Below are 16,543 nucleotides of genomic sequence, written 5' to 3'. Positions count from 1 at the left end.
AATGTTACGCAAACCTTCCAGATTACAGTTTAGTTAATATAGCAAAGTCCAAGCTAAACAGAAGTTTTTAAATAATAAATGCTACATAGTGAGTTCCTGCATGGCACAGTTAATACTCATGGTAAAACATTAATATTTGCAGAAGGCATACAGGTTGCTGAAAAACAATTCTGTTACGTTTTTAAACTAGAAAGTTCTAATGCTTCTTGCATACACAATTATGTACATCAACAGATCTTAAGAACATGCAGTTGGACAACATTTGAAGCAAAATAATCTGCTCATGCATAAATTGCTATAGTAGATGAATCAAAACCTCCAACACAGAAATCCACTGCTCCGTGTCATTTTGAACACATTCATTTCGAGAGACTACCTCATGAAATTTCCAGTAGTAAAGATTGCCTAACTTACTAAAATAATACTAACAAATCATAGCTCTTGACTATTCAAATCCCTTGAATATTTTTTCAAGTCTTCAAAGAAAACAACTAATAAACTGATCTTAAAATTTGAGTAATAATCACAAATCTAAAAACATTAATCTAAAAGCATCAGTTTCAAAAGATGTTCCTTTATATTATTCTAGATATATCTGAAACAATTTCATTGTTTTTTAAACCTTAGAAATACACAAATACTATAGAAACCATAAATTTCACTGCATATGAGCTTTTGTCTGCCATTTTCATTTCATTCAATTTCCAAACTAACTTTTCTTTACCTTCTTGATAAGCTTTGAACATCCCATATTAGTTACAATTTAAGAGCCAGTAAAGTTTAGCAAATTTTCATCTTTCTTACTGTTAAGTAGACTAAACAATCTCCAACTGTAAGACCACACATTCTAATTCATGACTTTGTTACTCTTGTGGCAGATGCTCAGCAGGTTAGCAATGTGAGAACGTTTCTTTTGCAGAGTTTTAACAGTTCAGCACATCAGTACATGCTACACAAGGACATAAATTCTCCTTCAGTTTTGGACTTGTCCCCCAGCAGTGCTAATTTATCTGCAGCAGACTCTAAGTGATTATGTTTTTCCTTAGCTGTTGATGTCTCAGTCATCATTTATGGCATTCTTTCTAAAACAACAACATCAGACTCCACCAAACTCAATAAACTTTGCTCAAACAAACAAAAAATCTTCCTTCAGTAATAGGGCTACAGATGACCAAAATATTCACATTTGTGACTTGTGAGTTCAGTTTCAGTTAAGTAGACTTTGTGGTGGAGTGTTAGTTATTAGCTTGAACAAAAATTCCACTTAGCAAATCCGGAATTTTCCTTTGTTGCAGATGTTGGTCATTTAACCTCCTACGTCTCCTGAGGGCAGTCAAAACTCTGACCTCTTAGCAAAAGCTGGATTGAGAACGATCTAATCTAGAAGATGAGTTAACAAGGACAAGATCTTGATATGATGACAGTTTTAAATCAGTTTGATGTCTTCTTCTTTAAAGACAAATTCTTTTGTGTGTAATCAGAATCACAATGGAAAGATGGATTATTATTATTTTTTCTGAAGAGAAATTCTATCACAATTTCTATTGAGTGTGGGAAGAAAAGTGCCAATTGCTACTGGAAATCAAACACAGAATGCAAAAAAGTGTTTCTTCACCTGATAAAGACTAACAAAGATTCCTGCAGAGAACTGCTAGAAGGCTAGGTAGGCAAAACAATTCCCATTCCCACCATTTGTCTCCAAATACCAGATCGGTCCGAAACATTAGCGTGTGTATGGGAAAGGGGCAAGAAATAAGTTAAACAAAAACTCTGACATTTGTTTGACAACATTATTACCTTTTTCTTAAAACATTTAGAAATGCCGCGATGTGTTTAACCTCTGTATTTTGTCAATCTTGTTTAAGTTTCAAATACTACTTTTATTCAGCTGAGCGCACAGCCTACTTTTCATTCAGAAACACATCATGAGAACAGTTTTATTTTGGAGTCTGTATTTGCAAAGCTCGCTGATACCTATGCACGCAGCTGTCTTTAGAGAGGCTGCATTTCTAGGATTTGCCTTTTAGAATACTATCCAGTTCTCCCATTTTTGCATTTCCAAATCCTAACAGGAAGCCTGACCTGATGAAAACTTGAAAATATAATTTGTTGAAAACTTGTAAGTATAATTTAGTTTTGTACACTATTATTCGTCCTCTTTAATTCCTTGAAAGTGCAGCAGAAATCTCTTTCCACAGCACAAGTCATGGCAAGGCTATGACAGCACACAAAAATCTCAAACGCACCAGTACGTAAAAGCCAGGAAGACAGACTTGGGCTAAACATTAGGGAAAACTTGGAAGAGCTTGACTAAGGAGAGGAGGAACGTTCATCAGTTGGAGAAGATGCCAGAAGAATATCTGTCAGGATTGATACAGTTTTCTCATAACACAAAGAGATGAAATTTTCAGAGATCACTCCCAAGATGATTGTATTTCTTTTTTTGGCAAGTTTGTGGACTAAAGTGAAATTACCCGTGTGGCAAGACAATCATGCAAATCTCTGATGAGAAAACACTAAATTTAGAAATTTACAGCTTAAACACTCGTAGTAAATGGAATACATAAAATCTGGCATATATTGCTCTTTGACACTTATAGTGTGAGTAGTCTTAAGAACATGAACTTCAATTTACTGCTGGCCTTAAAAAGCTTGACTTCATTGATTTCTGAAGAGTTGTCACCAATTATTTCAGCAATTACCAATGTCAGCTTTGGCTAACAGGTTCCCTGCTTCATATAAATAATCTGACCACATTCAAAATATTTTCAACACTTTCACTCTTCCTGCATATTGTGTCAGAGAGAACTCATCCAACTGGAAACTGCTTGTAACTGCTGTAAGTAAGCACTGCACTGATTATGCTGATACGAGACTTGCCTTCTCATGAAAGCATGTCACAGGACATCTATTGTGGTTCACACATGTCGATGCTGACTGTGAAATGCCTTTTGTTTCACTCATGACACAAAGTACTGTAAACCTTTTTAGGCTGTAGTTGCTTAATGATAGTCAACATATCTCAATACAGAGAACAATCACAAAGGGTTACATGATATTTAACCCATTATGATGCTTTACATTCTTGGTATATGCAGTATAAGACTAGCTTGGATAATTATCCATTGGGACCTTGCTTTCCTGCAGAAACACAACTGTGCTTAAGATAATGTTCTTTCCAGCTGTTCAGCTGGACACAAGCAGAGAGAAGGAGGGGCAAATGCAATAGTAATTCCAGATGATAGAAAAGAGGGAATGGCGAGGGCAGAACAAAGGCTATTGTACATTTTAAAAGAAATGAAAAACGAGAATTAGGAATATTGTCTGAAGAATGCAGAGAGCCGTGCTCATAATGCACTTAGTGTAGGCAGTCTGACACATGGATAAAGCTTTCCAGAAATGTGAAAAATAAAACAAGGCTACAAAATAAATGCTTCTATCTCAGTCAATGAAGGACATATTCTTCTAAGATTGTGCTTAGGCATAAGGAGATTAAAGCACAGGCTCTATTTTATCCAATTCATTGAAGTTATTAAAATGTGAAGATCAATCATTAGGCTTCTTTTCTTTTTCCAGGTCTAAAGTAAACTTTGCTCATTCGGGCTGCTGGAGCTGAAGGTTTGTGAAGGATAAGGTGGCATTAAACTAATCATAGCTACATGTTTTAAACATTGAAGTTATTGCTTTGCTATGAGACATTCAGTATCTTCAGTATAGTTGTTGGTATTCTCCAGGTATAATGCTTACTGTAGCTTTGGTGGTTACAGAACAGCTTAAAAGGCAGCTACACCTTCCATGGAACATGAGCAACAAGTATTTCTAACACCAAATGAAAATAAATACTAAATTTTCAGGAGCATTTTGGAAACAGCATCACAGAACAGAACATTATCCAAGAAAGATGAACAACATTTAGAGAATGGTTCATAAATGATTATTAAAGATCAAAAAACAAACCAAAACATTTCACTCATAGATAAATACGTTCTACCTACACTGAGAACAGGCAACTCGCAGTGTCCTATGCTATTTTAAAATTCTTGCTATTTAGACCTAGAGGTACACTTCATCTTTTTTATTCTAATAATGAAGAATGCTTACTCTTGGGAATTTTTCTGATACATTTACATTTTCCAGATATTTTGTCTAACATTTCAACAAAAACAAGTTTTGTTGTTGTTGTTTTTTTTTTAAGTCAGAAGAAAAGTGAAGAACAACTAAGTACTAATTAATGCCAAGAAAGTGTATGTTCCCAATCCAAAGACTGTTTTATGATTAACAGTGTCACAACAGCTTAACAGTTTTCTGATGAAAAGATTTAACACTTTGTAAGTGATAAAGATTAGCTGCATGTTAAAACACAAACATGTCCAATGCTATAGAAATAAAAAAATTATTTTAAATGGTTAAAAGTAGAAAAAGATTAAAAAAAAAAAAAAAAAAAAAAAGTCCTTTCACTGACAGTAAGCTCTAAAATGACCAGTGTATATTTTACAATTCCCTTTTAACAATATAAGTATTATGGACAGGGTTGCTCTGTAATAGGCCTTGGCTAGGGAGCAATGTAAAAGCAGTTCTGGCCCAAGAGATGACACAGAATTGTTCTGCTACTCACTCTTCACTTATTCAGTGTTCCTAAAGTTAAGAGAGTTGCTTCTCTGGTTTAAGTTAACCATATGCTTAAATATTTTCCTGAATCAAGGTCTAAATTACTGAAGTAAACAGTTGCAGCTGTAAATATTTAACACGGAACAGACATGTTGCAAAAGAATTTACCATTCAATCATTTTTCACTGTAGAAATGCATCTTGAAGTAAAAATAGAAATACAGTTTTGTACCAAAAAGATGCTGAAACAATTTCTACTCAAACTTCTTCTGGCTTGAGACCAAATATGCAAAGTTCCTGCTGGAAAGAGTAATTTCTCTATTAGCATGAAAATAAGGCAAATTTAACTGTATGTTAAACTTCGCTTCAGTGCTTGTGGTGTGACTGATACTGAGATAAGCCTTAGCTCAGAAATAGAAAATATGCAGGATGGAAACAGAGATCAGTAAGGAAATAGGGAAAAAGTGGTAACACTCAGTGCTGGTTTCAGTTTGTTTTAACAGGGAGATGACAGGGTAATCCTCTACGTATTGAAATGTGGGCTTTGTGTTCAAGGAAGAAGACAGAAGAGACCATAATTAACTTTTCCTGTCTCCAGGAGAGTGAGTAAGCAAATAAAATAATTCTTGTGCATCAAATGCTAAATGGTCATACCACCAAATTAAAGGGTAGAGGCAAGAGTACTTGACACTCTAAGGAATTTTCTCTGAAAGTTAATTCATTTCTTTGAAATGAATAAAACATTAATGTTTTGTGCTTAGGACCAGAGGCAGTGGGCAAAAGTGGGATGATGGGAAATATCCATTTGATACCTGGAAAAATTGCTTATTTCAACTATTGTTTGAACAGACTGCTCAGAGGGGTTTTGGTATCTCCATCCTTGGAAGTGTACAACACTTGACTGGAGAAGTCACTGAGCATTCTGCTCTAATTAGACTTGTTTTGATAACTTCAAGAGGTTCCCTCCAAATTCCCATATAACTCTATGAGACGCTGAATAATAACTGTGGGGTCTAGACTTCCTTGGAGTTCAATACTACAAGGAAATTTAACTAGAAGTAATGCAGGAAGTTGGACTGCTTGGAAAGAGTGAAGGAACTTGACTAGAATTAGCTTGGAGAGGTAGGTATTCCTTGTTTCTGGTTGTAGTCATACTTGTCATGCACCTGTTGGCAAGCCATATAATTTGTAACCTGACAGCTGAACACTTGCTGCTCCATTTCCATCAGCCAAAGATAATGCTTCTGTCCTATCTGAAATCAGTATTTAGATATTTTTATTAGAGCAGAAGTGCTCATGAGCTTTTCAAAGCATCATTGCTAACTCAGAAATTATCTTCTAAGTTGTTCTGAAACTTCAAGATCAAAAGAGAATTTTTGGCATAAAAAGTTCCTGTTGAGCAAGACAGAATAAAATATTATTCTGGAGAGCAGTAGATATTATTCTATCGCATTTTTCTGCAATTTGGAGGAAGGTAGAGAGTATTTATCTGCTAATGAGATAAGGATTCAGATCTACTGAAATTTTTATCTTGCTACTATTAGGCTTGTTTTTTACCTACTGTGTGCCTTGGAGATTGTCCAGTTTTTTATTATTTTTTTTAAAGCTCTTATAGGCTGTTGGCTTAGGATCTGGGCAAACAACAGAAGATCTTTCAAAACATATCCTTTCTAACATCCTCTAACTATCCTTTCTTTCTAACAGTGTGCACTCCCTAATTCACATTGGCATAGAGGTCAAAGGATAGATGTTGGAGGTGGCAACATCACACCACAGATGCCACTTTCTTATCTTAAAAATCCATAATTTAAAATTCTGTAATTGAAACTAATCTGAGCTTCTGTTATATTCTCACTGTTCTAAAGAAGTCATAAAATATCAGGTTGTCCACAGCTCTAGATTAATGTAAGAGGAAATGATCAATGTTTTGACATTATCAACATGCTGATATTATCCTAGTAATGAGGTGCAATAAGTAGAACATTCCAGTTTAGAGCTATCTCAGTAGGGTTTTATTTTTTTTTACAGAAAAGAAAAACAGAATATTAGAAATATTTCCAAGTAAGAATATTTTAAAAAGCTTGTCAGAAAAATCTCCTTACCTATATACGCAAAATACCAGGAGATAAAGTCCAGTACATAAACCTGGTTACTTTAAGTTGCTAAAGCACCAGAATGGGATAGGAAGACTTCTGCCTGTTCTATCAGTGATTTCTTTAGTGACCTACAGCAGCTAATAGATTTTATCCCTGCTTTCATCCCCTATCTCCACAATTTTATGCACAAACACAATAAGTTTGGCCATACTCACAAGAGATGTTGTTTTACCTTTCTGAGAGAGTAAAAATAGAAGTAGTTTGGTATTGCCATGCACAGACTGTTAGTCTTTTCAAGCTATTCAACTTCAAGCATATCAAAATTCCATATTATGGAAGCAGTAACTAAGTTGAGTTACATTCAGCTTAACATTACCTTTTCTGTATGATAATAATGTGAAGAATAGTCCTCCAGCAATTTTTCTTTTTGGTTCCAGCAATTAAGTGAAACATTGTGTAGTGGTTATTGAAGTATGCAAAATTAGGACAACACTGCCAATCTGTGCTAATTATTTTTTATACAGTTGTATTTATCTAATTTGAGCAGATTTCTTGGGCTTTGTATTTCGTGATTATTCTTGTGACTAAACAACATTGGGATGATGCTGAGGCTGGGATAATGCTTCTAGTCAACAGTCATAGAGCAAATCAATTTCACCTTGGATCTATCTATTACACGTTCTTACAAAATATCCTGAGAATCTTTTCCTGCAAGCTGCATCTGTATCAAGGCATTTCATTTGACATGTTCACCTGAACAGAGCCTAAATCCTAACCTTCCATTCATCCAGATGGATGAGCTAGCTCAATATTTTAGTTAAAGAAAAAGGAACTTCAGTGCCTTTTTAACACACAGAAACATGCTATCTTGGTTTTCAACTGCATAATCCTTTTGTCTGGAAACAAGAACCCAAGTACATTTCAGAGAGATCATATTTTTCATGTGGTTTATGGAACACTTATAAACTGGGACTCCTAACTGTGATTCCCAAACACAAAACAAAGTCAAAGGTTACAGCATATGTTTTTGCTTCAGCTTCTCCAAATTACTTGCAAATGTATTCAAACACAATACGAGGAGATACTTTATTTTATTGAAAACAACAGACTACAGGGTGCTGCAAAAAAAGGCTGAGGTACCTCAAGCATAAACATGGAAAGAATACATTGGTTCAGAAACCCATAAATCCTTATTTGAATCTGCCAACCTGAAAGCCAAGTAAGGCTCGAAAAAACTATTTTTCCTAAATGCTATGTCTGATTAAGCCATACTATTAAATGACAGCTGAACTTTAACATTAATATGATATTATTTAAATAACTGCACAAATTTTTTTTTGCACTAAAATGATGAATGATTTTTAGACAGCTCAATTGACATAAAGCAAGAAACCCCTTTAATGAGATTTGACAAAATGGAGACATATGCAGAATATTCGTTACAGCTCATGTCGCAGGGTCCTTCCTGGGGAGACTTGGGTTGGGTTCTGTCTTTTCTTTCTTTCTTTTTTTTATATATTTTATTTTAGTTTGATTGTCTACAGGCACTGAACCATCCCTTTCAATTGCCATTTTCTTTCTCCATGGATTTTGAATTTAGTTCTTGTCATTTACATATTACTCTTAATCAGAGAATTTTATATGTTAGTTTGGAGCTGCAATTGTAAGGAATCTGTGGAATGAAGGCATTGGGTTCAGTCCTTTCAACCTTTGTCAACTGGGTATGCAAGGCACTAACAAAGACATTTGTCTGAAAAGACTTATGAAGACATAAAGCTTGCACTAAAGAACAACTTAATATATTCTGGTTTCACTGTTTTCCAAGACAAGCGATAAATCTACAGCTCTGCTAAAACTTACTCTAAAGCTAATTGCATTAAGCAAACATGCATTGTAAAAGCCCATGAGAAGAGTAATTTCATAGTGAACTCTTCTGAGGATGTCATATACTCCTTTAAAACTGTACGTTCATATCACCCAACAATATCACCTATTAGAGTGATGCACATCCTCATCAGGAAGATGAATAAGAATGCAGAAATATGGACATTACACCTAAGTCTGAGTGCTGCTTCACTGTGTATCCAGAGATGCCACTCAAAAAATCTGTCTGGGAAGGTAATGACATAATATTTAAGGTAGAGGGTAGTCATAGGTGACTCCCACACTGTGATCCCAGTCAGATTTTTAGGATGTTGTGATTTTTTTCCCTCTGTATAATCTAGCTTTAATGCCACAGACTGTTGGCATAACTTCTAAGCCATGAAACAAACATGCTGAAAACATGGAGTTGTACAACGTGTCTGCTCAATTGATTCAGACAGAACTGATCACCTTAACCTTTTCTCTGTGTATAAATTTATATAGTTCCCAAAAAAATTATGAGCTTCCTCACATACAATCTAACAGGTTAAAGAAAAAAAAAAAAAAGTGAAAACCCTGAAATATTCAAGAAAAAGGAATGTGGGAAATGGTCATCAAAAAAACTTAATTTTAGAACAGACCAAAAAAAGCCCAAATACAAAGAAACAAAGATGAGAAATGATTGAGCAAGGGGTAATCCCTCAGGCTACAGAAAATTCTTTCCATAGCTGTGACAAAGCCTTCTATCTAACCTGCCTGCTTCATTACCACAATTCATTTGAAGTAATTCTATATAGCAGCTCAAGTCAAAAAAAAGTCAGGTAAGTCAGCAAAATGTGGAGGCTGAATTAAAAAGAGAAAGGCATAGAGGGAAAGAGGGAATAAAAGAAAGAGTGGAAGTGTCCCTACCTTAGCCTTACCTTCGCAACATCCCTGTCAGTATCCTGGAGCTCTTTCCCAGGTTTGCATCTGTTTCTCTAAGCTGGAGAGAAAAGAGTTCCATTAAAATTAAATGTCACATGAATGCCATTTTGTACAAAAAATGCAGATTTCTTCTGTCAGTCTGTGGGCTTCAGTTTGAGCCTATAACAAACTCATTAAGTAAGAAAGCCACCAAAGTTCTGAAATTTGAAAAGGTTTTGTTTGGTTTTCACTTTCACAGAGCTGAAACCTATGGAAGATAAGACACTGAGGCAATAAAGATAAATCAGGACATAGAGGAAAATCCTTATGAATGATGTGTTGAAGGTAGATATGTTTGGAGCTTGATTATCCTTGAGGTCCCTTCCAATCCAAGCCATTCTAGACACTGTATAGATTGCTATCTGCAATGGTAATTCCCATTGAGGTGCACTATGTACATTGGTTATAGGCATTAGGGAGTGCATCAAGGGATGAAGAGGCAGCCATATGCTGTGTTACTGATGCTTTAAGAAGGGAAAACTAAACACATCTTTTACTGTTTTTCAAAGTTATCTGTTTAAAGAAAAAGCAATAATACAGAACGGTCATTTTGCTGATTCTGTGTTAAAAAATACACCCACATTATCCCTTAAATAGAAAACCTGTGATGACCTTACAGCAGTGTTTTTAGTACTTTAATAGGACACAGGAAAGCTACATGGACAGCTTAACTTAATTAGCTGCATTGTTTTACAGTTCAGAAGTCGTGCAAAATAGGTAAAACCACAACTGAATGGAAAGCAAAAGTGGGGATACTAAGAGAATGATTATAAAGAAAATGAAATGCCTATTAAAATAGAACAATAATTTCTGTTCTTCTTTGAAAAGAATTAAATGCTTCTATTCTTGTGCTTGTTAATATCAGACAAAAGGCAGCCTAGAAATTATGAGCTACAGTTCACACAAAGAATAGCATTTCTCTCCTATTGCCTCTTCTGCTGGTAGCTAATGGAGAGACATCTTCGAACTTTCTAGAGAACTCTGAACCTGAGAGACATTAAAATGTACCGTAAGGGATATTGTAATTATTGTCAATTACAAATTAGCAGGAACCACCATTTCTAATATGCCTCAAAACACAGCAGTGTGTACATACATAAAAACATTTTTCTCCTAGCAAAAGCTGAATGTTTACCTTTTCATTATCAAATCATATTGAAAGGATTATCTGAATCATTGCCTTATTAGTACAGAAATTTTGTTGTAGAAGACAAAATGAATCTTGCGTTATAAATCCATTGAAAAAATAGCACTGCCAAGAAAAGTGGTAGCCTTCCAGTAACAAATCACCTTCACCATAACAAACCACAATTATATCTTGAATATATGCATAGCACCAATATCAAAAGCAGTTGCTATTCTGGAGTCTAATATTGTAAATATCTACTACCAGATTTAATGCTTATTACTGAAATTGCTAGTTGCAACAAATGACACATAACCTTTATGTACAATTTCCTTCTTGTTCTTGGAAAAAGTATTAAGGAAGAACCAAGCAGAAGCTGAGATGGGATAACACCAACCAAGATTGCTCTTAGCAATATTGTGTTCAGTGGGAAAGCTTGCACTGAGACCAGAGCTCTGCAATTACGCAGCATGATGGAACAAGGATGAGCATTATATTCTGGGGAGATCATTCCCTCATTTTTTTTTCCTAATTCATCTAGATAATACAAGCTCCAGAAAAGCTGCTTAGCCCAGTTGGACACAAGTAAGAGGAAAAAAAAAAAAATTACAATAATTATTAAAAGGCTCATAAGAAACCAAGTTCTTACTTGTGCTAGAAGGGAATCTGAAGCACAAATGTATGCTTTACATTGGTCTTTTATTATTCATAAAGATGCATTTAACACTTGGGGCTTCTCACAGAAAAGTAGCTCTCTCCTTTTTACCATTATATGTTTGATCCTAACTTTCCTCTCTTGCTGCAGGATTCCACCTGACAGCTCAAATCAGTTCTGATAGTTAGGAGGGGAAGTGGAACCTTGGAGGCTTCATAAAGTCCTCTAAGCAAGACGACCTCATACTTTTATGGTGATAAAAAACAAAAACAAAACGCATCACAAAGTAAGCAAAAGAAATGCTAATAAAGAAACAAACGTACAGACACACTTGGAAGATCCCAAGAGAACACTGAAAAAAACACAACCATAAACATTTTCAAGCTGTAAGTTTGTTTTTATTTAAAACTGAATTATCTGATGGTAGTTACTCCGCCGTGTCTTTACCAATACCAGTGCACTGCAGAAGCCAAAGAACTGGTAGTGGGCAAAACTCTGAAGTGGCAAATAATGGCAATTCATTGCTGCAGCAAAAGCCTTTTGAAAGATGTTTTATTATTAATAATGGCCAATATATATGGTATGCAAGAAAGCTTTTACAAATAGTAACAAGAAGAAGAAAAAAAGAAGGAAGATGAGCAAGATGCATACATTGATATCTTGCCTACCTTAAAACACATTTTAATTTAAGGTTTTGTAAAAAAAAATCTTTGAAAGTCCTGCATAGTGTAATTCATCTCTTTGGCTCTCATAGCAGAGCTTTTACCCTTTCTCTTTGGCTTAAAAAAAATTAAGAAACAATTTAGGGAGTTGCCGTTTTGTGGATGTTATTACACATGTAGTTTCCCCTATGTTCCAAATAATAGCAGTTATTTCTTGCTTTTCATTCAAACATTTTACTCTGCAGACAGGAAAACTCAAAATATGTAGATTTAACCAAACTATATAGACACTATTTCTCATTTAAATTTTACTCATAAGAAAAAAATCTCTCATTTTTACAAGATTCAGCTGCAAAGAACTGACCATCATGTCCAGGCTTTCAGATGACAAGTTTGTTCCCAAGCTGAAAGGATAATGCCTGAATGTATTCAGTGTAAAGTTATTAAGCACTGATACAACACTTTCTTCCCTAGTCCTTAAAAAACCTCCACAAAATGGAAAACGTGGAAAGTTATCCAAGATCATCCCTGACTTTACATTTGAGTTCACAAACAGATGTGTTACTCTGAATTCCCCAAACAAAATAGTTCAGTGGCACACAGTAAGATCTCAGAACTAGACATCTTCCACTTATGATGAGATCTTTTGCTGAACTGTAATTGGATGCAAGTTCCTAGAGTAGTCTTCAGTTTTCCATTGAAGAAATTTGCTTCTCATGCAGAAGGTAAACAAATGCAAAATTTATGCTACAAACTATGTGTATATGGAGTTATCAGAACTATGCTTCCTCTTTCTCTAACTTTCATGAGGATTTTTTGATTCAGCAGAAAGAGATACACATTATTCATCTTCATTGCTCAGCTTATATTTGCCCAGATAGAAACAGAAAAGTATCTCTGACTTATCAGTCACAAGGGATTGAGGACTGGAGAGGAAACGACACAGATTTGCCTCAACAACCCTTGGTAAATGCTCACAATCCCTTTACTTAACAATTTATTTGTACTTAACGTTTTAAAGTAGCTCATACCCAGAACTTTAAAAAGCAGCTGGTACAGCTGACAGAAAATGCCTCGTTAAAGCTGTCATATGGGGCTTCACCAATCAAAGCTATCCAGGTAAAGAAACTCCCTGGGACAGATCAGGGAGTTCTCTTAAGTGACATTTGTCAGAGAGAGCCCTGTGAGATGACTTAGCTTTGGCAAAATTGGACACTCAAGAAACCATCTGATCAATGGGTCCTGGACAGAAAGGCTCAGATGCAGTCATGACTGGTTCTGGGAGAGTTAGCAGAGCTGGTAAGATCTTTCCGAAACTCTGCGAGCAGAGATCAGAGCCAAAGGGTCAAATCTTTGAGACTGAGGTTCAGAGCTGATGAGTTGGTTGGGATGGGTTATTGGGCATCTTCACTAAACTCTACAAAGTAAAGATGATCCCTGCAGAGGCAACATAAGCCAAAAATGACATAGATATCTTTCTGACTGCAGTGACAGAACAGCAGTATAGGAAACTACAATACAGAAAGAAACATTGATTTTACCCATGTGACGATGAGAAAAGGAGGTAACTATTGCATACATCCTTATAAAGCAATTATTAGCATTTGCAGCTATGAAGAGCAGCAGTTGATAAATTATTGTAAGCTAAATCATGATATGAGCTTTGTTTCATAGAGTCCAAGAAGTCACTGCAATGGACACTATAATAAATCCTTCAAAGGACAGAAAGGAGATCTGACTGTGTGTGATGGCAGTGACAGCATGCTTGCAACAGTGCGTTTGGTGACTTCAGTGTGACTCCCTGGGGGAGCCCATATAAGACACTTCTTAAGTGCTTTGCTGCAGATGGTGATTACATCTTACAATAGCAGCTGATTTATACAAAACTAATCAATATGCTGAACTATTTTTTGCATGCACAGTGAACTTGCCTAAAGCAAATAAAATCTGTGACCAGCAGTTACTTATTATCAAACTTACCCTTTCCCGAGCACGCTGGATCTTCTCTCTGTCATGGCTGAGGTTTTCCAGCATCTCCTGTCCAATCTGCTCTGCATTAAAAAATCAAAATGCAAATCATGAAAAATATAGCTTCTGACTGTAAGGCCTCAAAATGCCAGGTTAGATTGTAACAAAGCTATGTAAAGAACAGCAGCACCTAATACATGTGATAGCCTAATCCGTCCTCCTAACTGCGAAGAGGACAATATCATTATTTCAACTTTTCCACACAACATAAAACTGCAGGAGTAACACTCAGTCCAGAAGCTGTCCCTTTGCCATCCGTCAAGGTTGCACAGGGTCTGGAAACCAATGCTGACCTTTGGTCCATGGAACAAAGTCACAAAGACTTCCAAACCTGCTCTGAGTGCTGGGAGCTTGTGCTACCCACACGCCCCTTACATCCACTCCTTGTCTTAACAAGGCAGACAGGAAGCTTTCGCTAAAACACCAGCAGTCCTTTACTTCTGAAGATAGTGAGAAGTCATTTAAGAAGAAAATCCTTCTCTATGCCTCTCAGCTTTTACCATTGGTGCTTAAATGAAAGTCAGTTTGAGCTAAGCCCAGTTACTGGTGTCTATTCTTCTCCATCACATAGTATTTCTGGCAGGTCTGGAGATGCACTGCAATGGATCTGCTGATGTCTGTAACAGCAGACATATACGTTACCCTGTTGGCATCACCATTTGTTTACACACGGGTTGCTTGTTTCCGTAGCTCATGCCGAACCAAAGGTTGCAAAATTATAGCAGAGAAAGGAATCCATGCCTCAAGACAATGCAAGATGCCAAAACTTTATTCTTCAAACAGCTTCAGTCAAATGCTCCTCTTTGACTGAAATAATAGCAGCAAGTATAGAAAAGAGATTTTAATCTTCAAAGCTCTACAGGAACATTAAGAAATCCTCCCTGTATTTCCCTGAAGGAGAAAACGAAGTTAAATCACTGCCATTTACAGGTGCGGAAGCAGACACAAGTAGCTGAAGCAGCCGTAGCTTTGCCTCAGGACACGTCGTGAGTGTGAGACATGCACGTTCAGTTGGGCTACTGAGTGAGCTCACCACCTGAGTGAAGCCATAAAAACAGGCTTTCTTCATAAACAACAAAAATCACATCTTGCCTTTGCTCTGGAATAAGTTGGATGCAAAACGTCATTATGTGAGGAGATGTGAGAAAACAAATCGGTTAAAAAAAAATCACCAATATGCTAGTAGAATAAATTCTTTTCTTTCCCCAACAGATATAGTCCATTCTCAGGGAATAATCCAATCAGAATCACCCCAAACTTTTAAAATCTGGGACGAGTGATTTATTTTCCTACATGCATTTAACACAATATACACACACTGTCAGATGAAGTCTAAGGAAATTCATTACATGTATATTTCTCTATCTGTTGCCAAGTACAGTACAAGTAAGATAAATATTTCTTCAGATATCTGACCACAAATTGACATCCTCATTATGCTATCTTGTCCCTCTTGGCTTGCTGTGCTTCACTTTTAGCTGTATATATAATGCCTCCCAAAGGTGAAATGTGGTAAGATTTGTGGTTATTGAGTTAAAAAAGCTATAAGGTGCCATCCATCTATACAAATAGTAGACTATGAAAGCGATTCGAGGCAGAGCTTCGCCTATGCTTGCATGCCCTAAGACTTACTGGATGAACCCTTAAAGGTTTATTCTTACCAAAGCACTTAAAATACTGGCATACAGAAACAGATAAATGCATTCAGTGTAGTCTAGAGGAGAAGAAAAAGAAGCAAAATACATTAAGATATAGAGGAAATCAATCAACAAATTACTAAACAAGCATGAGGTGAAATTATAACAAATACTTCTCACTAAGAATTATACTCATGGTTGCGCAGACAAGGAGCACAAAGAGCACACCTTCCTTCAGAGGAATAATTTTAAAGTAAATGGCTACAATGGCTTGATATTTCACAAACAAAGCTTGGAAACATATTTATAGGAAACAGCTCTATTTTTATTACACCAATTTTAAGCAAGTTACTGTGGGTTGTTTTTTTTCATCTTCTCCCTGTCACTGGCAAGTTCACACTCTTAGCTTTTTATAATGATTGAGTTTATTTTCCAACCATCAATGTGACAGCAGCATCAACTGTAAGTGAGGGTAAAACACCGTCACTTTGACGAATAGTGTATTTTCCTCTCATTGTCGATGACTGAAGACATCAATAAATAAGGAAGGAGAGCATGTCAGCCAGAATATCACAGAATGAATTGTTGATATGACACTTAGGGATTAAACCTTCAGCCATGAAGTTCAACCTAGCAGAAGGGTCTGAGAACTGAGATAGTTGCGTTTCTTCCCAGCAGCCTCTATAGATAAATAATTGGATGGATCATCAATTTTACAGGAGCAGCTTTACTCTACATGCACTTTAGCTGATGATCTTTGGCCTTTTTTGGGCTAAAATAACAACATAAGTTGAACAAAGAGATATAACGGAGGTAACATAATCTCACAATAAGTTCGCAAACATAAATTGACACCTTTATCTACAGATCCTTTTCATATCCTTGTTCTGTTCTCAGAAAACTCAC

General features: G+C 36.0%; 1 protein-coding gene across 7 annotated transcripts in view; it reads right to left on the bottom strand.

Moving 5' to 3' along the window:
- Nucleotides 1–16,543, bottom strand: part of VTI1A (vesicle transport through interaction with t-SNAREs 1A) — a 249,222-nt gene that overhangs the window by 86,422 nt on the left and 146,257 nt on the right. For 4 of the 7 annotated variants that reach the window (XM_042863700.1, XM_042863702.1, XM_042863699.1 and 1 more), the window contains 2 exons: nucleotides 13,953–14,023; nucleotides 9,487–9,548 (listed from right to left, as the gene is read on the bottom strand). In XM_042863700.1, coding sequence (XP_042719634.1) covers nucleotides 9,487–9,548; nucleotides 13,953–14,023 — 133 coding nt within the window. Of the gene's footprint in view, nucleotides 1–4,849; nucleotides 4,908–9,475; nucleotides 9,549–13,952; nucleotides 14,024–16,543 lie in introns of those variants that run through there. The other 3 variants (XM_042863704.1, XM_042863705.1, XM_042863703.1) reach the window with 2 other exon arrangements.

This window comes from Lagopus leucura, unplaced genomic scaffold (assembly GCF_019238085.1).
Source record: "Lagopus leucura isolate 7727_CA_CO unplaced genomic scaffold, USGS_WTPT01 Super-Scaffold_741, whole genome shotgun sequence".
In the NCBI taxonomy this organism is placed as follows: Eukaryota; Metazoa; Chordata; class Aves; order Galliformes; family Phasianidae; genus Lagopus; species Lagopus leucura.
The sequence above is the reverse complement of the archived record's forward strand: the minus strand, read 5'-3'. Positions and strand labels throughout refer to the sequence as shown.